Below are 24,549 nucleotides of genomic sequence, written 5' to 3'. Positions count from 1 at the left end.
GGTAGAACTGAATTGAAGAAGTTTGCTTGATGAGATTTTACTGTAGTTTAGAGTAGGTTTCTATAGCAGCGTTTGCACTGGGTAACTTATAGGGCCTTTAATTTATAGAAAATAAGCCACAGACAGAACGTTCCTTAAACAACTCCCAAAACCCATTAACGCCATTAAAATCACATTCAGGCCCATACTGGGAAGTTTGTATTTGGTCTTACAAAGTTATGGGCCAGACTCTCAAACCCTTATTTACTACAATACGCCGGTGACGAAATATGTCCTTACATGTCAACAGTGTAGTTGATTAATCATACAGCGTATACACTAAGACCCTCGTACAAGAAACAATATGTGGCAGGCGTTGCATACTAATTGGAAAAGAGAGGTCATTTTACGACCAAGGCAGATCGATTACGTATTCGCAAGAAAATTTTCTGTGGTAGCGTGCTATACTTGGGGTCTATACAGCAGACCTTCAAATGCGAAATGGTTCTATGATTTTGACTACATTTATGTTATTATTCTCAACACTTCTCGGCGATTTCTTCCCAATACTAGCCTAGTGTATAGCCTAGCAATTCAGCCTATGCATTCACTGTTTTTTTAGGCTAGCCTATGTTATACAGTTAGCCAATGGCCATGCTAACATTAGCCTACACACACTCACACAGACCCTCGTACAAGAAACAATATGTGGCAGGCGTTGCATACTAATTGGAAAAGAGAGGTCATTTTACGACCAAGGCAGATCGATTACGTATTCGCAAGAAAATTTTCTGTGGTAGCGTGCTATACTTGGGGTCTATACAGCAGACCTTCAAATGCAAAATGGTTCTATGATTTCGACTACATTTATGTTATTATTCTCAGCACTTCTCGGCGATTTCTTCCCAATACTAGCCTAGTGTATAGCCTAGCAATTCAGCCTACGCATTCACTGGTTTTTTTAGGCTAGCCTATGTTATACAGTTAGCCAATGGCCATGCTAACATAAGCCTACACACACTCACAGTAAGGTTACACTAGCCTATTCTTTGGGAGGTGTGTGTTCAAACTTTAAAGTAGTCTGGAATTTAAGCCAAATTTCATATAGTATAATGTGTAACACCATGCCTAACGTCGTCAGCTTGTTTTTCTAGGAAAATCAGGCCATTAGATTGCTGTGTAAAGTTATAATTGCACGCCGAAGATATTCAGCGTAACATGTATACTTTCCAGTATGGGTTCAGGCCTATAGGGCAACCCAACATTTAAGCAATTCAATGGTTGTTTTGTTAACAATAAGTATATAAGGCTGAAAACATGTTCCAATATCATACCAAAAATAATAATACGAAAGTGGACTTTTTAAAGTTTTACAATTTTGCTAATTGCCCATTTAGTTAAAAAAAATTAAGCCAATGCATTAAATATATGATACAGGAATGGAGGCTAGAGCCTAGGCTAAGTCCTGAAAAGTTGTTTTCCACCCAAGATTTTAGGGGCGAAATGTGAGAGGCAAATACTACGAGGTCTTAAAATAACTGAATTCATCCAGCTTTCACATAGCCGATGAGAGCATGATACTATTAGCCAAAATACAAGCAGGAGGAAGATAGCAATTGAAACATTTTTTTCATATAAACTCAGCAAAAATAAACAAAATTAATTAGATTTTTATGAAGGATTTACCCCTCTCTTCTAACTCAAACATGTAGTCACACAGGTATCATTATTCTCCGCACACGTTACTTTCCGCTAGGAGGATGGAGAAAGATAGAATCTGGCTGGAGTTGGATAGAATTTGGCTCCGAGACTACAGATTCTCACGATAGGCCTAGATTTGGTTTGGAAGAGGAATTATGATTTACTATAAAAGTAGCTAAATTGGGGGGGGGGGGGGGTAGGCGGTTTTACACTATCTAACACAGGTAGTCGCCAAGAATTTTGTATGGGCCCCCTTTAAATTCTGTATATGCCTTTTTTGCAGACCACCACTGCCTTGTACTTCCCTAATTACACACACCCATGCCTCCAGTAGGCCTAAATGTTGAACTTTTTTGTTTGTTGCAATGTATAGCCTGGGGGGAATAGAAACCAACCCTGGTTGTGCCATATGTAGCTTGGGTTGGATGTACAAAAAGCTTGCCCTATCATTTGGGACCAGAATCACGCTGCTAAAGGTATGCTGTATTGGCCCCAAGTATGACAGATTTTCAAATATGGTCACTTTTGGTCAACATTCTTAAACTGTTTTTAGTGCCACCCAGGAGGAAATTTACCTCACTGGGACATTCAGTCATCCTGTGTGTTCATTTAGTATGTCTGAGAAAAATTTGGGAAATAAAGACCTCAAGGAAAGTAGTTTTGAAAACTTCTAGCAATTATAGCGTGGTGGGGCCTATACAGACTACCTTTAAACACATACAATTTTAGAAAGCCTCATTTTATTTATTTTTGTCACATGATAAAGAAGTGGAATAAATTGCTTAAATAGACCAACTTTTATTAATTAATAAATCATTGATAGACTAAACATGATAACATAACACACAAGGTGCAAAGGAGACTTATTGAGTAATTTTGGTACAAACTAGCCTGAAAGTATGTAAGTGTTATGTTAGGGTGCTGCGGCAGAAGTTAACGTTTCAAAGAAGTGTGTACAGCAGACATAATTGTAGACTATAAACTTTATTTCTTCTGAGATACTGTAATATTGTTGGTGTAGTGCAGATCCACAATATTGTACCTGAACTGCACTCTCTGAGTTCCTTTTTTTATGATAGAAACTACAGTATTTAAGTCATTTGAACTCAGAGGGTCCTTGGAGGATCAACATATGATATATACACATGAGATCTTGAGATGCAACAGGTTTCATCTGTGATCAAGCATGAGGATTTCATGGAAATAAGACAAAGGGGGCAAGCACATCCACAGTCACATTATGGAGCTATTACACGTACCAAGTGCAGAAAGATAGCATTAAGTTTGTAATCATTGCTGGTTGAGCAGACTGTGATTATATGTATACTTGGTAATTTAACATGGGGCATTTATACAATCTTGTGGGACAGAATCAAATGTTCAATGGCATTTCAGCATACAGTAAACACTATGAATAGAGTTGTATCTTGTTATCCTATCCCATTGTGTTTTTAGTGAAAGAATTGTGCAGAACATTGCCCTCCTTAATAGATAAATAAAAATAGAAAGATTGCCATGAAAATTTTAGAACTGGCATGTAGGTATCTGGTTCTGATTTAAAAAAAAATATTATGGGAAAATCCTTGGAATCTGTGACTCACACAATATAGTGATATTCCCCTCAGAAATTTCCCATCGATAAAGTTTCTCAAATGCTCACCATGTCAGCTAGTCAGGCTACTGTTGCAAAGTTATTAGCATGCTAACTGATGCTTACTGACAAAGGAAGACCCTTATAAATGTGGGTTGGCTTCACACTTTATTTTCATTGTGTGATAGTTTATTGAGTAGCTTAGGATGTAAGGTAGGATGACTAAGATCTGTTGTTGCATGAATAGGTCGGTTGCAATGAAAATGTCAGAATAATCCCAACATTGCAATGCAGTCACTGCTAACCACACGTTACAATTGTGTTCAAGAATGTTCTTCATGAGGACACTGAAAATGGTCCACAGTTGCCACTGGACATCTTAACTCTGATTTAAAAAATATTATGGGGCAAAACTTGAATCTGTTACCCTCCCTACATAAAGTTGTCAGCTAGTCAAGGTACAGTTGTAAAGTTTTCATCAGACTTACTCACTGCTTTAATGAAGACAGGAAGTCATTGTATATGTGGTTTGGCTTCGCACCTACTGCAAATTGTGTGATTGCCATTACTAGATCTAGCTTAAGATATAAGGTCTCTTGTTGGATGGTTTACTGTAGGCAGTTTTCACAGTGCATAATGCAAAGTATAGGCATGCAACAGTGTTCAACTGGCTAGTTCTTTCACATGAGACTTTTCTTGTGGGCCCAAAATCTCATGAGAATTTTTCAATAAAATATTAACAAACATTCAACTTCAAAACCCTATAGCCATTTGGGAGTAACTTCACAGATGCCGGGTCAAAGAATCAACCTACTGTGAGCTGTTAAATGCATTGGCAATCTGCATGCCACAACTGGGAAAAGAATTAAAACATTCTCTTCAATGTGGATGCATATTCACTGAGTGTTTTAAAATAGGAAATAAATCTCTAAATTTCTACAAAAAATGATTTCCATATTTGTTACTATTGCTGCTATGAACATGATGCCATGCTATGACTAGATGCATCCAGAGGATTTTCATCTTTTGGATCAGTTATCATTAAAAAAAATGAAAGCATATGTTAATTGTCTTTCTGATTGCTAATGACACATTTTACTAGATTTTCTCAATCCATTTGTAAGTTGCTTAGAATATATGTTTGGCATTCTAAATTTCCATTCACAAGGTAAAAAACATTTTGGAATTGCAAATATTAACTTGAATTGACCCCAAAACAACATTAACTTATCTGCTAAATTGCTACTCGAAGGATGGAAGGCCTAAAGTCATACAAAAGTTCAAACAGTTAAAATATAAACAGTTTAGTAGGTTATATCTAAACATACTGTATAATGTAGCATCTGGGCTTAAATTGGCACTCACTGTGCAACAAGTAATACTTCCGCTTAGTGAGTGTGTTCAAGCTGTGCTCAAGTTATGTTAATTTGGTTTTCTCTGTAACAACTGAAATGTGGGACAATTAAATAATATTTCTGTTTTGTTTAATGTTTCTGATATTTTGTGTTGTGGAGATTGTGCGGGTGGGGGGGGGGAGGTGCCTGAGAGTAGGGTTGGGCAGTATTTGCTTTTTACCGGCACGATAAATAGTTCCAACATTATCGCGATATTTTGATTATGACGATAATTTTTCCTCTAACAGCATTATTCTAAATGTTGAGCTTTGAATAGACGGATAGAGAGAGATATATGAAGGGCACATTCAAAGAGAATATCTGAAAAACCTTATGATATTTTTCACAAATATTGATGCTTAGATAAGTGCTTCCTCACAATCAACGAGCCGCCCCTACATTCGCTCCACTTACGTAAAATTTCTATATATATATAACACGTGGAAAACCCAAGTTTTTACACACATAATTCCCACTGACATTAGTCACAGAATATAACTATATCATCGATATTTGAACTTGTTGAAGTTCATACACAACACATTGAACATGATGGTACATTTTCCTGCCATCTGGACGCCAAGTGCAAATTTTGGTGTAATATGCAAATAATGAATCGTACTGTAATTTGCGGTTAAAACTTAACCTATTGCGACACATACACATTTTGGGAAGCTGTTGTAGAAGAAACTTTTTGTATCAAATGTAAAGTACTGAACCAACATATATTTAGAGGATAATATTGAGTGTCAAGCTGACTCGAGATGGATTACTCGTTTGTTCAATGTAGTCATCAGTTGGGTACTGTACACTTTGACACATTGTGAAACACAGGTATCATGCACAGTATTTGTGTCAGATATACTTTGGTGACAAACTGATTTAAAAAAAACCCTCTTTGGTTGTTAGCCTTCTGAATTAAAAAAAACAAACAATATGAACCCAAAATCTTTGATAAGAAAAGATGGAGATAACTGTTGGTCAAACTGACTTTTAGTGGAATATTTGTAAGTTCAATATAGCCAACATTTGGCCACTGTACACTATGACACAATGTGAAACATATGTTTGTATTCAATTTTCAGGTATACATAGGAGACATGCTATAGAATCTATCCCAATACACTGCGACACATCATGAAACATATGTTAGTACCCAATTTTCAGGTATACATAGGAGACATGCTATAGAATCTATCCCAATACACTGCGACACATTATGAAACATATGTTAGTACCCATTTTTCAGGTATACATAGGAGACATACAATAGAATCTATCTCAATACACTGCGACAAAGTGTGAATCATGTTTGTATTCAATTTCAGGTATACATAGGAGACATGCTATAAAATCTATTTCAGTACATTGTGACACATCATGAAACATATGTTAGTATTCAATTTTCAGGTATACATAGGAGACGTGCTATAGAATCTATCTCAGTACACTGTGACGCATCATGAAACATATGTTAGTATTCAATTGTCAGGTATACATAGGAGACCTGCCATATAATCTATCTCAATACACTGTGACAAATTGTGAAACATATGTTTGTATTCAATTGTAAGGTATAATTAGAAGACACACTGTAGAACCTATTTCACTTTGGTTGTCAACTTTCCTAGCTGAAAATAAATTCTTTCTTAATTATTCACTCTTTACAGAAGGCATCATTAATGATAACATCTGTTGTAAAACTGAAATTTGTAATATGACCAGTTAGCTTAACATAGTCAACATCTGGGAACAGTATACATGACACACTGTAATCTGTTTTCAATTACTAGGTATACTTAGGAGACATGCCGTAGAATCATTTCCATTTTGGCTGTCAGCCTATACTTACTTAACAATACATTCTTTCTAAATAACACTCCTTCTTGTAGGCATCATTTACACTATTATATATTTCAAAACAAAAAATATTAGAATCAATTCAATTCATGGTTGTTGGCCTACTAAGATAAAAAACAAACACAAATCCTCAAAAATCACTCTTTGTGGTATGCATCTTCGTGGTAGGCTATCTGGTATAAAACAGAACTTTGTTGTAACACTGTCAGTTCAACATAGTCAACATCTGGAACAGTACACACTCTACACTGTAGAGAATATGTATTTTAATAACCATGTATGCCTAGGAGACATGCTATCAAGTTAATACTTTCCATTTAACATTGCAGGATGCTAGCCATGACGAAATTGATACAGATATATTAGCAGAATCGGGGCCCAGTGAAGTAAGTGTGTTTTTTACCCAAATAGTTCTTAGGTAAATTGGAATTTTATCTGTAACATTACGATGGCCTTTTAACCTCTCCATGTATAAAGGATATTATAGATGGAATGTGGCTGAAAACTTGGGGATATCAAATACAATCAACTTATCATTCATTTTGGTTATCAGTATACCTAAGTGATATTTCATTCTCTGGAAGTGCTCTTTACCCTTTGTAGGCTATATTTAGTGGATAATATTGAGTGTCAAGCTGACTCGAGATGGATTACTCGTTTGTTCAATGTAGTCATCAGTTGGGTACTGTATACTTTGACACATTGTGAAACACAGGTATCATGCACAGTATTTGTGTCAGATATACTTTGGTGACAAACTGATTTAAAAAAAAATCCATGTTGGTTGTTAGCCTACTGAGATAAAAAAAAAATATGAACCCAAAATCTTTGATAAGAAAAGATGGAGATAACTGTTGGTCAAACTGACTTTTAGTGGAATATTTGTAAGTTCAATATTGCCAACAGTTGGCCACTGCACACTATGACACAATGTGAAACAAATGCTTGTTTTCAATTGTCAGGTATACATAGAAGACATGCTATAGAATCAATCTCAGTACACATCATGACAAATATGTTAGTATTCAATTTTCAGGTATACATAGGAGACATGCTATAGAATCTATCCCAATACACTGCGACACATCATGAAACATATGTTAGTACCCAATTTTCAGGTATACATAGGAGACATGCTATAGAATCTATCTCAGTACACATCATGACAAATATGTTAGTATTCAATTTTCAGGTATACATAGGAGACATGCTATAGAATCTATCCCAATACACTGCGACACATCATGAAACATATGTTAGTACCCAATTTTCAGGTATACATAGGAGACATGCTATAGAATCTATCTCCATACACTACGGCAAAGTGCATGTTTGTATTCAATTTTCAGGTATACATAGGAGACATGCTATCAAGTTAATACTTTCCATTTAACATTGCAGGATGCTAGCCATGACGAAATTGATACAGATATATCAGCAGAATCGGGGCCCAGTGAAGTAAGTGTGTTTTTTACCCAAATAGTTCTTAGGTAAATTGGAATTTTATCTGTAACATTACGATGGCCTTTTAACCTCTCCATGTATAAAGGATATTATAGATGGAATGTGGCTGAAAACTTGGGGATATCAAATACAATCAACTTATCATTCATTTTGGTTATCAGTATACCTAAGTGATATTTCATTCTCTGGAAGTGCTCTTTACCCTTTGTAGGCTATATTTAGTGGATAATATTGAGTGTCAAGCTGACTCGAGATGGATTACTCGTTTGTTCAATGTAGTCATCAGTTGGGTACTGTATACTTTGACACATTGTGAAACACAGGTATCATGCACAGTATTTGTGTCAGATATACTTTGGTGACAAACTGATTTAAAAAAAAATCCATGTTGGTTGTTAGCCTACTGAGATAAAAAAAAAATATGAACCCAAAATCTTTGATAAGAAAAGATGGAGATAACTGTTGGTCAAACTGACTTTTAGTGGAATATTTGTAAGTTCAATATTGCCAACAGTTGGCCACTGCACACTATGACACAATGTGAAACAAATGCTTGTTTTCAATTGTCAGGTATACATAGAAGACATGCTATAGAATCTATCTCAGTACACATCATGACAAATAGGTTTGTATTCAATTTTCAGGTATACATAGGAGACATGCTATAGAATCTATCCCAATACACTGCGACACATCATGAAACATATGTTAGTACCCAATTTTCAGGTATACATAGGAGACATGCTATAGAATCTATCTCCATACACTACGGCAAAGTGCATGTTTGTATTCAATTTTCAGGTATACATAGGAGACATGCTATCAAGTTAATACTTTCCATTTAACATTGCAGGATGCTAGCCATGACGAAATTGATACAGATATATCAGCAGAATCGGGGCCCAGTGAAGTAAGTGTGTTTTTTACCCAAATAGTTCTTAGGTAAATTGGAATTTTATCTGTAACATTACGATGGCCTTTTAACCTCTCCATGTATAAAGGATATTATAGATGGAATGTGGCTGAAAACTTGGGGATATCAAATACAATCAACTTATCATTCATTTTGGTTATCAGTATACCTAAGTGATATTTCATTCTCTGGAAGTGCTCTTTACCCTTTGTAGGCTATATTTAGTGGATAATATTGAGTGTCAAGCTGACTCGAGATGGATTACTCGTTTGTTCAATGTAGTCATCAGTTGGGTACTGTATACTTTGACACATTGTGAAACACAGGTATCATGCACAGTATTTGTGTCAGATATACTTTGGTGACAAACTGATTTTAAAAAAAATCCATGTTGGTTGTTAGCCTACTGAGATAAAAAAAAAATATGAACCCAAAATCTTTGATAAGAAAAGATGGAGATAACTGTTGGTCAAACTGACTTTTAGTGGAATATTTGTCAGTTCAATATAGCCAACATTTGGCCACTGTACACTATGACACAATGTGAAACATATGTTTGTTTTCAATTGTCAGGTATACATAGGAGACATGCTCTAGAATCTATCTCAGTACACTGTGACACACCATGAAACATATTGTATTCAATTTTCAGGTATACATAGGAGACATGCTATAGAATCTATCCCAATACACTGCGACACATCATGAAACATATGTTAGTACCCAATTTTCAGGTATACATAGGAGACATGCTATAGAATCTATCTCCATACACTGCGGCAAAGTGCATGTTTGTATTCAATTTTCAGGTATACATAGGAGACATGCTATCAAGTTAATACTTTCCATTTAACATTGCAGGATGCTAGCCATGACGAAATTGATACAGATATATCAGCAGAATCGGGGCCCAGTGAAGTAAGTGTGTTTTTTACCCAAATAGTTCTTAGGTAAATTGGAATTTTATCTGTAACATTACGATGGCCTTTTAACCTCTGCATGTATAAAGGATATTATAGATGGAATGTGGCTGAAAACTTGGGGATATCAAATACAATCAACTTATCATTCATTTTGGTTATCAGTATACCTAAGTGATATTTCATTCTCTGGAAGTGCTCTTTACCCTTTGTAGGCTATATTTAGTGGATAATATTGAGTGTCAAGCTGACTCGAGATGGATTACTCGTTTTGTTCAATGTAGTCATCAGTTGGGTACTGTATACTTTGACACATTGTGAAACACAGGTATCATGCACAGTATTTGTGTCAGATATACTTTGGTGACAAACTGATTTAAAAAAAAATCCATGTTGGTTGTTAGCCTACTGAGATAAAAAAAAAATATGAACCCAAAATCTTTGATAAGAAAAGATGGAGATAACTGTTGGTCAAACTGACTTTTAGTGGAATATTTGTAAGTTCAATATTGCCAACAGTTGGCCACTGCACACTATGACACAATGTGAAACAAATGCTTGTTTTCAATTGTCAGGTATACATAGAAGACATGCTATAGAATCAATCTCAGTACACATCATGACAAATATGTTAGTATTCAATTTTCAGGTATACATAGGAGACATGCTATAGAATCTATCCCAATACACTGCGACACATCATGAAACATATGTTAGTACCCAATTTTCAGGTATACATAGGAGACATGCTATAGAATCTATCTCCATACACTACGGCAAAGTGCATGTTTGTATTCAATTTTCAGGTATACATAGGAGACATGCTATCAAGTTAATACTTTCCATTTAACATTGCAGGATGCTAGCCATGACGAAATTGATACAGATATATCAGCAGAATCGGGGCCCAGTGAAGTAAGTGTGTTTTTTACCCAAGTAGTTCTTAGGTAAATTGGAATTTTATCTGTAACATTACGATGGCCTTTTAACCTCTCCATGTATAAAGGATATTATAGATGGAATGTGGCTGAAAACTTGGGGATATCAAATACAATCAACTTATCATTCATTTTGGTTATCAGTATACCTAAGTGATATTTCATTCTCTGGAAGTGCTCTTTACCCTTTGTAGGCTATATTTAGTGGATAATATTGAGTGTCAAGCTGACTCGAGATGGATTACTCGTTTGTTCAATGTAGTCATCAGTTGGGTACTGTATACTTTGACACATTGTGAAACACAGGTATCATGCACAGTATTTGTGTCAGATATACTTTGGTGACAAACTGATTTAAAAAAAAATCCATGTTGGTTGTTAGCCTACTGAGATAAAAAAAAAATATGAACCCAAAATCTTTGATAAGAAAAGATGGAGATAACTGTTGGTCAAACTGACTTTTAGTGGAATATTTGTCAGTTCAATATTGCCAACAGTTGGCCACTGCACACTATGACACAATGTGAAACAAATGCTTGTTTTCAATTGTCAGGTATACATAGAAGACATGCTATAGAATCTATCTCAGTACACATCATGACAAATAGGTTTGTATTCAATTTTCAGGTATACATAGGAGACATGCTATAGAATCTATCCCAATACACTGCGACACATCATGAAACATATGTTAGTACCCAATTTTCAGGTATACATAGGAGACATGCTATAGAATCTATCTCCATACACTGCGGCAAAGTGCATGTTTGTATTCAATTTTCAGGTATACATAGGAGACATGCTATCAAGTTAATACTGTCCATTTAACATTGCAGGATGCTAGCCATGACGAAATTGATACAGATATATCAACAGAATCGGGGCCCAGTGAAGTAAGTGTGTTTTTTACCCAAATAGTTCTTAGGTAAATTGGAATTTTATCTGTAACATTACGATGGCCTTTTAACCTCTCCATGTATAAAGGATATTATAGATGGAATGTGGCTGAAAACTTGGGGATATCAAATACAATCAACTTATCATTCATTTTGGTTATCAGTATACCTAAGTGATATTTCATTCTCTGGAAGTGCTCTTTACCCTTTGTAGGCTATATTTAGTGGATAATATTGAGTGTCAAGCTGACTCGAGATGGATTACTCGTTTGTTCAATGTAGTCATCAGTTGGGTACTGTATACTTTGACACATTGTGAAACACAGGTATCATGCACAGTATTTGTGTCAGATATACTTTGGTGACAAACTGATTTTAAAAACAAGAGCCCAAGGGCACTGTGGTTCCTTGCTTGGGGTATATGACAATACACATAATATTATCAAGCAAGATTGGGCTCAAATAGTCCTAGTAATTGTGGTCCTACATGTTCCCATAAAGTAACCAACACTATAGCCAACACTTTTGTGATCACAAAATGTGATCGGATTTTTGTTCAAAAGGCACTTTTGAGATCTAAATATGGCATCGAAAATGTAAGAAATATATGAGACCTACAAGCGTGTCAACAGATATGATAACATTGGTGACCTCAGATGACATGACCTTTAAGTTTCAAAATGTTCCACCACCCCATTCACAACTTGTCCCAAAATATCAACCATGTCACACCTTGGCATTGAGATTTAATTGCATTAAATGTCTAAAAATTAACTTTGAACTTGTATACATAACTTCACACACAAAGGTCACCCGGAGGTCAACCAATTGACATTTTTGATCGGTGAGACCTAAATAGAGCATGACTGTAAAAATTCAAACATTTTTTCTTTGCCCATTTTCTCCCCCCCAAAATACTAGTTTTTTAACATTAGCTGACCTTTGGTGACGTTGGATCACATGACCGTTAAGTTTGAAAATATTCCCCTATACCATTTGCAACTTGTCCAAAAATATCAACCTTGTCACACCTTGGAACTGGGAGTTATTGCATTAAATGTCTGAAAATTAACTTTGACCTCATATAACTTCGCACACGAAGGTCACACGGGGGTCAACCCATTGACATTTATGATCAGAAGGTACCTTTAACATCTGAAAATAGCATCGAAACTGTAAAAATCCACAAAACACGAAAAGGTCACCAGAGGTCAAATTGAGGTCAAGGGTCACCCAGATGCGGGTCGACAATTGGATTACATTGAAGCAACTCCCAACCCTAAAGGACAATTTGTTCTCAAGTTATCGCAAAAATACTAGTTTTTTATCATTAATTGACCTTCGGTGACCTTGTATCACATGACCGTTAAGTTTGAAAATATTCCCCTATACCATTTGCAACTTGTCCAAAAATATCAACCTTGTCACACCTTGGAACTGGGAGTTATTGCATTAAATGTCTGAAAATTAACTTTGACCTCATATAACTTCACACACGAAGGTCACACGGGGGTCAACCAATTGACATTTATGATCAGAAGGTACCTTTAACATCTGAAAATAGCATCGAAACTGTAAAAATCCACAAAACACGAAAAGGTCACCAGAGGTCAAATTGAGGTCAAGGGTCACCCAGATGCGGGTTGACAATTGGATTACATTGAAGCAACTCCCAACCCTAAAGGACAATTTGTTCTCAAGTTATCGCAAAAATACTAGTTTTTTATCATTAATTGACCTTTGGTGACCTCGCATCACCTGACCGTTAAGTTTGAAAATATTCCCCTATACCATTTGCAACTTGTCTCAAAATATCAACTGTGTAACACCTTGGCACTGGGAGTTATTACACTAAATGTCTGAAAATTAACTTTGACCTCATATAACTTAACATACAAAGGTCACCTTGGGTCAACTTATTGACATTTTTGATTGATGAGACCTAAATAGAGCATCAAACTCTACAAATTCAAACATTTTTTTCTTTGCCCATTTTCTACCCCCAAAATACTAGTTTTTTAACATTAATTGACCTTTGGTGACCTCGGATCACATGACCGTTAAGTTTGAAAATATTCCCCTATACCATTTGCAACTTGTCCAAAAATATCAACCATGTCACGCCTTGGAACTGGGAGTTGTTGCATTAAATGTCTGAAAATTAACTTTGACCTCATATAACTTCGCACACGAAGGTCACACGGGTGTCAACCAATTGACATTTTTGATCGGAAGGTACCTTTGATATCCAAATCTAGCATCAAAACCAAACATTTTCTTTTTTGCTCGTTTCCTCCCAAAATAAGCACATTTTTTCTAATGTGACCTTTGAACTTTTGACCTTGGTTTCAGATGTAGTTTAATCTCCTGATTCCAAAAAACAAAACGACAAGTCTGTACAACCATCCTAACTCCGACCGAAAAACTTTGACCCAATATAACTTCGCACATAAAGGTCACACGGGGTCAACCTATTGACATTTAAGATCAGAAGGTACCTTTGACATCTGAAAATAGCATCAAAACTGTAAAAATCCCCAAAAACACGTAAAGGTCACCAGAGGTCAAATTGAGGTCAAGGGTCACCCAGATGCGGGTCGACAATTGGATAACATTAAAGCAACTCCCAACCCTAACGGACATTTCGTTCTCAAGTTATCGCATAAATACTAGTTTTTTATCATTAATTGACCTTTGTTGACCTTCGATCACATTACCGTTATGTTTGGAAACGATCCCTTACCCCATTCACAACTACTCCCAAAATATCAACCATGTCGGACCCTGTCAATGGGAGTTATTGCTGTTTTTAATATATTGGTTTTTGGCATCTAACTGACCTTTGGTGACCTTTGCGAGCACCAAAAACAATAGGGATCTTCCTCTCACTATGGGCTATCCACCCAACAAGTTTGATCATGATACATCATTTCCTTATTGAGATATCGTGTACACAAGCCAAGCGTCACATACACACACACACACATACACACACACACACACACACACGCCAAGTTGAATGCATAGGTTCCTTGCTTTGCAAAAAGCAAGGAACCAAAAATCCATGTTGGTTGTTAGCCTACTGAGATAAAAAAAAAATATGAACCCAAAATCTTTGATAAGAAAAGATGGAGATAACTGTTGGTCAAACTGACTTTTAGTGGAATATTTGTCAGTTCAATATAGCCAACATTTGGCCACTGTACACTATGACACAATGTGAAACATATGTTTGTTTTCAATTGTCAGGTATACATAGGAGACATGCTCTAGAATCTATCTCAGTACACTGTGACACACCATGAAACATATTGTATTCAATTTTCAGGTATACATAGGAGACATGCTATAGAATCTATCCCAATACACTGCGACACATCATGAAACATATGTTAGTACCCAATTTTCAGGTATACATAGGAGACATGCTATAGAATCTATCTCCATACACTGCGGCAAAGTGCATGTTTGTATTCAATTTTCAGGTATACATAGGAGACATGCTATCAAGTTAATACTTTCCATTTAACATTGCAGGATGCTAGCCATGACGAAATTGATACAGATATATCAGCAGAATCGGGGCCCAGTGAAGTAAGTGTGTTTTTTACCCAAGTAGTTCTTAGGTAAATTGGAATTTTATCTGTAACATTACGATGGCCTTTTAACCTCTCCATGTATAAAGGATATTATAGATGGAATGTGGCTGAAAACTTGGGGATATCAAATACAATCAACTTATCATTCATTTTGGTTATCAGTATACCTAAGTGATATTTCATTCTCTGGAAGTGCTCTTTACCCTTTGTAGGCTATATTTAGTGGATAATATTGAGTGTCAAGCTGACTCGAGATGGATTACTCGTTTGTTCAATGTAGTCATCAGTTGGGTACTGTATACTTTGACACATTGTGAAACACAGGTATCATGCACAGTATTTGTGTCAGATATACTTTGGTGACAAACTGATTTTAAAAAAAATCCATGTTGGTTGTTAGCCTACTGAGATAAAAAAAAAATATGAACCCAAAATCTTTGATAAGAAAAGATGGAGATAACTGTTGGTCAAACTGACTTTTAGTGGAATATTTGTAAGTTCAATATTGCCAACAGTTGGCCACTGCACACTATGACACAATGTGAAACAAATGCTTGTTTTCAATTGTCAGGTATACATAGAAGACATGCTATAGAATCAATCTCAGTACACATCATGACAAATATGTTAGTATTCAATTTTCAGGTATACATAGGAGACATGCTATAGAATCTATCCCAATACACTGCGACACATCATGAAACATATGTTAGTACCCAATTTTCAGGTATACATAGGAGACATGCTATAGAATCTATCTCCATACACTACGGCAAAGTGCATGTTTGTATTCAATTTTCAGGTATACATAGGAGACATGCTATCAAGTTAATACTGTCCATTTAACATTGCAGGATGCTAGCCATGACGAAATTGATACAGATATATCAGCAGAATCGGGGCCCAGTGAAGTAAGTGTGTTTTTTACCCAAATAGTTCTTAGGTAAATTGGAATTTTATCTGTAACATTACGATGGCCTTTTAACCTCTCCATGTATAAAGGATATTATAGATGGAATGTGGCTGAAAACTTGGGGATATCAAATACAATCAACTTATCATTCATTTTGGTTATCAGTATACCTAAGTGATATTTCATTCTCTGGAAGTGCTCTTTACCCTTTGTAGGCTATATTTAGTGGATAATATTGAGTGTCAAGCTGACTCGAGATGGATTACTCGTTTGTTCAATGTAGTCATCAGTTGGGTACTGTATACTTTGACACATTGTGAAACACAGGTATCATGCACAGTATTTGTGTCAGATATACTTTGGTGACAAACTGATTTTAAAAAAAATCCATGTTGGTTGTTAGCCTACTGAGATAAAAAAAAAATATGAACCCAAAATCTTTGATAAGAAAAGATGGAGATAACTGTTGGTCAAACTGACTTTTAGTGGAATATTTGTCAGTTCAATATAGCCAACATTTGGCCACTGTACACTATGACACAATGTGAAACATATGTTTGTTTTCAATTGTCAGGTATACATAGGAGACATGCTATAGAATCTATCTCAGTACACTGTGACACACCATGAAACATATTGTATTCAATTTTCAGGTATACATAAGAGACATACTATAGAATCTATCTCAATACACTGCGACAAATTGTGAAACATATGTTTGTATTCAATTGTGAGGTATACTTAGAAGACATACTGTAGAACCTATTTCTGTAAGTTCAATATAGCCAACATTTGGCCACTGTACACTATGACACAATGTGAAACAATGTTTGTTTTCAATTGTCAGGTATACATAGAAGACATGCTATAGAATCTATCTGAGTACACTGTGACACATCTTGACAAATATGTTTGTATTCAATTTTCAGGTAAACATAGGAGACATGCTATAGAATCTATCTCAATACACTGCGACAAATTGTGAAACATATGATTGTATTCAATTGTGAGGTATACTTAGAAGACATACTGTAGAACCTATTTGTAAGTTCAATATAGGCAACATATGGCCACTGTACACTATGACACAATGTGAAAAAAATGTTTGTTTTCAATTGTCAGGTATACATAGAAGACATGCTATAGAATCTATCTGAGTACACTGTGGCACCTCATGACAAATATTTTTGTATTCAATTTTCAGGTATACATAGGAGACATGCTATAGAATCTATCTCAATACACTGCAACTAATTGTGAAACATATGTTAGTATTCAATTGTGAGGTATACTTAGAAGACATACTGTAGAACCTATTTGTAAGTTCAATATAGCCAACATATGGCCACTGTACACTATGACACAATGTGAAAAAAATGTTTGTTTTCAATTGTCAGGTATACATAGAAGACATGCTATAGAATCTATCCCAATACACTGCGACACATCATGAAACATATGTTAGTACCCAATTTTCAGGTATACATAGGAGACATGCTATAGAATCTATCTCCATACACTGCGGCAAAGTGCATGTTTGTATTCAATTTTCAGGTATACATAGGAGACATACTATAGAATCTATCTCAATACACTGCGACAAATTGTGAAACATATGTTTGTATTCAATTGTGAGGTATACTTAGAAGACATACTGTAGAACCTATTTCTGTAAGTTCAATATAGCCAACATTTGGCCACTGTACACTATGACACAATGTGAAACATTGTTTGTTTTCAATTGTCAGGTATACATAGAAGACATGCTATAGAATCTATCTGAGTACACTGTGACACATCTTGACAAATATGTTTGTATTCAATTTTCAGGTAAACATAGGAGACATGCTATAGAATCTATCTCAATACACTGCGACAAATTGTGAAACATATGATTGTATTCAATTGTGAGGTATACTTAGAAGACATACTGTAGAATTATTTGTAAGTTCAATATAGCCAACATTTGGCCACTGTACACTATGACACAATGTGAAAAAAATGTTTGTTTTCAATTGTCAGGTATACATAGAAGACATGCTATAGAATCTATCTCAGTACACTGTGACACATCTTGACAAATATGTTTGTATCCAATTTTCAGGTATACATAGAAGACATGCTATAGAATCTATCTGAGTACACTGTGGCACCTCATGACAAATAGGTTTGTATCCAATTTTCAGGTATACATAGAAGACATGCTATAGAATCTATCTGAGTACACTGTGGCACCTCATGACAAATAGGTTTGTATTCAATTTTCAGGTATACATAGGAGACATGCTATAGAATCTATCTCAATATACTGCGACTTATTTTGAAACATATGTTAGTATTCAATTGGGAGGTATACTTAGAAGACATACTGTAGAACCTATTTGTGTAAGTTCAATATAGGCAACATTTGGCCACTGTACACTATGACACAATGTGAAACAAATGTTTGTTTTCAATTGTCAGGTATACATAGAAGACATGCTATAGAATCTATCTGAGTACACTGTGACACATCTTGACAAATATGTTTGTATTCAATTTTCAGGTATACATAGAAGACATGCTATAGAATCTATCTGAGTACACTGTGACACATCTTGATAAATATGTTTGTATTCAATTTTCAGGTATACATAAGAGACATGCTATAGAATCTATCTCAATACACTGCGACAAATTGTGAAACATATGTTTGTATTCAATTGTGAGGTATACTTAGAAGACATACTGTAGAACCTATTTGTAAGTTCAATATAGCCAACATTTGGCCACTGTACACTATGACACAATGTGAAAAAAATGTTTGTTTTCAATTGTCAGGTATACATAGAAGACATGCTATAGAATCTATCTGAGTGCACTGTGGCACCTCATGACAAATATTTTTGTATTCAATTTTCAGGTATACATAGGAGACATGCTATAGAATCTATCTGAGTACACTGTTACACATCTTGACAAATATGTTTGTATGTAATTTTCAGGTATACATAAGAGACATGCTATAGAATCTATCTCAATACACTGCGACTAATTGTGTAACATATGTTTGTATTCAATTGTGAGGTATACTTAGAAGACATACTGTAGAACCTATTTGTTAGTTCAATATAGCCAACATTTGGCCACTGTACACTATGACACAATGTGAAAAAAATGTTTGTTTTCAATTGTCAGGTATACATAGAAGACATGCTATAGAATCTATCTGAGTACACTGTGACACATCTTGACAAATATGTTTGTATTCAATTTTCAGGTAAACATAGGAGACATGCTATAGAATCTATCTCAATACACTGCGACAAATTGTGAAACATATGATTGTATTCAATTGTGAGGTATACTTAGAAGACATACTGTAGAACCTATTTGTAAGTTCAATATAGCCAACATTTGGCCACTGTACACTATGACACAATGTGAAAAAAATGTTTGTTTTCAATTGTCAGGTATACATAGAAGACATGCTATAGAATCTATCTCAGTACACTGTGACACATCTTGACAAATATGTTTGTATCCAATTTTCAGGTATACATAGAAGACATGCTATAGAATCTATCTGAGTACACTGTGGCACCTCATGACAAATAGGTTTGTATCCAATTTTCAGGTATACATAGAAGACATGCTATAGAATCTATCTGAGTACACTGTGGCACCTCATGACAAATAGGTTTGTATTCAATTTTCAGGTATACATAGGAGACATGCTATAGAATCTATCTCAATATACTGCGACTTATTTTGAAACATATGTTAGTATTCAATTGGGAGGTATACTTAGAAGACATACTGTAGAACCTATTTGTGTAAGTTCAATATAGGCAACATTTGGCCACTGTACACTATGACACAATGTGAAACAAATGTTTGTTTTCAATTGTCAGGTATACATAGAAGACATGCTATAGAATCTATCTGAGTACACTGTGACACATCTTGACAAATATGTTTGTATTCAATTTTCAGGTATACATAGAAGACATGCTATAGAATCTATCTGAGTACACTGTGACACATCTTGATAAATATGTTTGTATTCAATTTTCAGGTATACATAAGAGACATGCTATAGAATCTATCTCAATACACTGCGACAAATTGTGAAACATATGTTTGTATTCAATTGTGAGGTATACTTAGAAGACATACTGTAGAACCTATTTGTAAGTTCAATATAGCCAACATTTGGCCACTGTACACTATGACACAATGTGAAAAAAATGTTTGTTTTCAATTGTCAGGTATACATAGAAGACATGCTATAGAATCTATCTGAGTACACTGTGGCACCTCATGACAAATATTTTTGTATTCAATTTTCAGGTATACATAGGAGACATGCTATAGAATCTATCTGAGTACACTGTTACACATCTTGACAAATATGTTTGTATGTAATTTTCAGGTATACATAAGAGACATGCTATAGAATCTATCTCAATACACTGCGACTAATTGTGTAACATATGTTTGTATTCAATTGTGAGGTATACTTAGAAGACATACTGTAGAACCTATTTGTTAGTTCAATATAGCCAACATTTGGCCACTGTACACTATGACACAATGTGAAAAAAATGTTTGTTTTCAATTGTCAGGTATACATAGAAGACATGCTATAGAATCTATCTGAGTACACTGTGACACATCTTGACAAATATGTTTGTATTCAATTTTCAGGTATACATAGGAGACATGCTATAGAATCTATCTCAATACACTGCGACTAATTGTGAAACATATGTTAGTATTCAATTGTGAGGTATACTTAGAAGACATACTGTAGAACCTATTTGTGTAAGTTCAATATAGCCAACATTTGGCCACTGTACACTATGACACAATGTGAAACAAATGTTTGTTTTCAATTGTCAGGTATACATAGAAGACATGCTATAGAATCTATCTGAGTACACTGTGACACATCTTGAGAAATATGTTTGTATTCAATTTTCAGGTATACATAAGAGACATGCTATAGAATCTATCTCAATACACTGCGACAAATTGTGAAACATATGTTTGTATTCAATTGTGAGGTATACTTAGAAGACATACTGTAGAACCTATTTGTTAGTTCAATATAGCCAACATTTGGCCACTGTACCCTATGACACAATGTGAAAAAAATGTTTGTTTTCAATTGTCACGTATACATAGAAGACATGCTATAGAATCTATCTGAGTACACTGTGGCACCTCATGACAAATATGTTTGTATTCAATTTTCAGGTATACATAGGAGACATGCTATAGAATATATCTCAATACACTGCGACTAATTGTGAAACATATGTTAGTATTCAATTGTGAGGTATACTTAGAAGACATACTGTAGAACCTATTTGTAAGTTCAGTATAGCCAACATTTGGCCACTGTGCACTATGAAACAATGTGAAACAAATGTTTGTTTTCAATTGTCAGGTAAACATAGAAGACATGCTATAGAATCTATCTGAGTACACTGTGACACATCTTGACAAATATGTTTGTATTCAATTTTCAGGTATACATAAGAGACATGCTATAGAATCTATCTCAATACACTGCGACAAATTGTGAAACATATGTTAGTGTTCAATTGTGAGGTATAATTAGAAGACATACTGTAGAACCTATTTGTAAGTTCAGTATAGCCAACATTTGGCCACTGTGCACTATGAAACAATGTGAAACAAATGTTTGTTTTCAATTGTCAGGTAAACATAGAAGACATGCTATAGAATCTATCTGAGTACACTGTGACACATCTTGACAAATATGTTTGTATTCAATTTTCAGGTATACATAAGAGACATGCTATAGAATCTATCTCAATACACTGCGACAAATTGTGAAACATATGATTGTATTCAATTGTGAGGTATACTTAGAAGACATACTGTAGAATTATTTGTAAGTTCAATATAGCCAACATTTGGCCACTGTACACTATGACACAATGTGATAAAAATGTTTGTTTTCAATTGTCAGGTATACATAGAAGACATGCTATAGAATCTATCTCAGTACACTGTGACACATCTTGACAAATATGTTTGTATCCAATTTTCAGGTATACATAGGAGACATGCTATAGAATCTATCTCAATACACTGCGAAAAATTGTGAAACATATGTTAGTATTCAATTGTGAGGTATACTTAGAAGACATACTGTAGAACCTATTTGTAAGTTCAATATAGGCAACATATGGCCACTGTACACTATGACACAATGTGAAAAAAATGTTTGTTTTCAATTGTCAGGTATACATAGAAGACATGCTATAGAATCTATCTGAGTACACTGTGGCACCTCATGACAAATATTTTTGTATTCAATTTTCAGGTATACATAGGAGACATGCTATAGAATCTATCTCAATACACTGCAACTAATTGTGAAACATATGTTAGTATTCAATTGTGAGGTATACTTAGAAGACATACTGTAGAACCTATTTGTAAGTTCAATATAGCCAACATATGGCCACTGTACACTATGACACAATGTGAAAAAAATGTTTGTTTTCAATTGTCAGGTATACATAGAAGACATGCTATAGAATCTATCTGAGTACACTGTGGCACCTCTTGACAAATATGTTTGTATTCAATTTTCAGGTATACATAGGAGACATGCTATAGAATCTATCTCAATACACTGCGACAAATTGTGAAACATATGTTAGTATTCAATTGTGAGGTATACTTAGAAGACATACTGTAGAACCTATTTGTAAGTTCAATATAGCCAACATTTGGCCACTGTACACTATGACACAATGTGATAAAAATGTTTGTTTTCAATTGTCAGGTATACATAGAAGACATGCTATAGAATCTATCTCAGTACACTGTGGCACCTCATGACAAATATTTTTGTATTCAATTTTCAGGTATACATAGGAGACATGCTATAGAATCTATCTCAATACACTGCAACTAATTGTGAAACATATGTTAGTATTCAATTGTGAGGTATACTTAGAAGACATACTGTAGAACCTATTTGTAAGTTCAGTATAGCCAACATTTGGCCACTGTGCACTATGACACAAAGTGAAACAGATGTTTGTTTTCAATTGTCAGGTAAACATAGAAGACATGCTATAGAATCTATCTCAGTACACTGTGACACATCTTGACAAATATGTTTGTATTCAATTTTCAGGTATACATAGAAGACATGCTATAGAATCTATCTGAGTACACTGTTACACATCTTGACAAATATGTTTGTATGTAATTTTCAGGTATACATAAGAGACATGCTATAGAATCTATCTCAATACACTGCGACTAATTGTGAAACATATGTTTGTATTCAATTGTGAGGTATACTTAGAAGACATACTGTAGAACCTATTTGTTAGTTCAATATAGCCAACATTTGGCCACTGTACACTATGACACAATGTGAAAAAAATGTTTGTTTTCAATTGTCAGGTAAACATAGAAGACATGCTATAGAATCTATCTGAGTACACTGTGGCACCTCATGACAAATATGTTTGTATTCAATTTTCAGGTATACATAGGAGACATGCTATAGAATATATCTCAATACACTGCGACTAATTGTGAAACATATGTTAGTATTCAATTGTGAGGTATACTTAGAAGACATACTGTAGAACCTATTTGTAAGTTCAGTATAGCCAACATTTGGCCACTGTGCACTATGAAACAATGTGAAACAAATGTTTGTTTTCAATTGTCAGGTAAACATAGAAGACATGCTATAGAATCTATCTGAGTACACTGTGACACATCTTGACAAATATGTTTGTATTCAATTTTCAGGTATACATAAGAGACATGCTATAGAATCTATCTCAATACACTGCGACAAATTGTGAAACATATGTTAGTGTTCAATTGTGAGGTATAATTAGAAGACATACTGTAGAACCTATTTGTAAGTTCAGTATAGCCAACATTTGGCCACTGTGCACTATGAAACAATGTGAAACAAATGTTTGTTTTCAATTGTCAGGTAAACATAGAAGACATGCTATAGAATCTATCTGAGTACACTGTGACACATCTTGACAAATATGTTTGTATTCAATTTTCAGGTATACATAAGAGACATGCTATAGAATCTATCTCAATACACTGCGACAAATTGTGAAACATATGTTAGTGTTCAATTGTGAGGTATAATTTGAAGACATACTGTAGAACCTATTTGTAAGTTCAATGTAGGCAACATTTGGCCACTGTACACTATGACACAATGTGAAACAAATGTTTGTTTTCAATTGTCAGGTATACATAGAAGACATGCTATAGAATCTATCTGAGTACACTGTGACACATCTTGACAAATATGTTTGTATTCAGTTTTCAGGTATACATAAGAGACATGCTATAGAATCTATCTG

General features: G+C 34.8%; 2 protein-coding genes across 2 annotated transcripts in view; one reads left to right on the top strand and one right to left on the bottom strand.

Annotated features, from left to right (window-relative positions):
* LOC139966591 (uncharacterized) overlaps positions 1 to 24,549 on the bottom strand; it is an 85,516-nt gene that overhangs the window by 18,097 nt on the left and 42,870 nt on the right. The window lies entirely within an intron of this gene.
* LOC139966590 (uncharacterized) overlaps positions 1 to 24,549 on the top strand; it is a 29,555-nt gene that overhangs the window by 1,272 nt on the left and 3,734 nt on the right. Inside the window, exons 2-6 of the mRNA XM_071969780.1 lie at positions 6,855 to 6,911; positions 7,927 to 7,983; positions 15,194 to 15,250; positions 16,110 to 16,166; positions 18,273 to 18,335. Of these exons, the coding sequence (XP_071825881.1) occupies positions 6,855 to 6,911; positions 7,927 to 7,983; positions 15,194 to 15,250; positions 16,110 to 16,166; positions 18,273 to 18,296 (252 nt within the window). The 3' untranslated portion in view covers positions 18,297 to 18,335. The remainder of the gene's footprint in view (positions 1 to 6,854; positions 6,912 to 7,926; positions 7,984 to 15,193; positions 15,251 to 16,109; positions 16,167 to 18,272; positions 18,336 to 24,549) is intronic.

Source organism: Apostichopus japonicus, chromosome 4, assembly GCF_037975245.1.
Source record: "Apostichopus japonicus isolate 1M-3 chromosome 4, ASM3797524v1, whole genome shotgun sequence".
In the NCBI taxonomy this organism is placed as follows: domain Eukaryota; kingdom Metazoa; phylum Echinodermata; class Holothuroidea; order Aspidochirotida; family Stichopodidae; genus Apostichopus; species Apostichopus japonicus.
The sequence above is the reverse complement of the archived record's forward strand: the minus strand, read 5'-3'. Positions and strand labels throughout refer to the sequence as shown.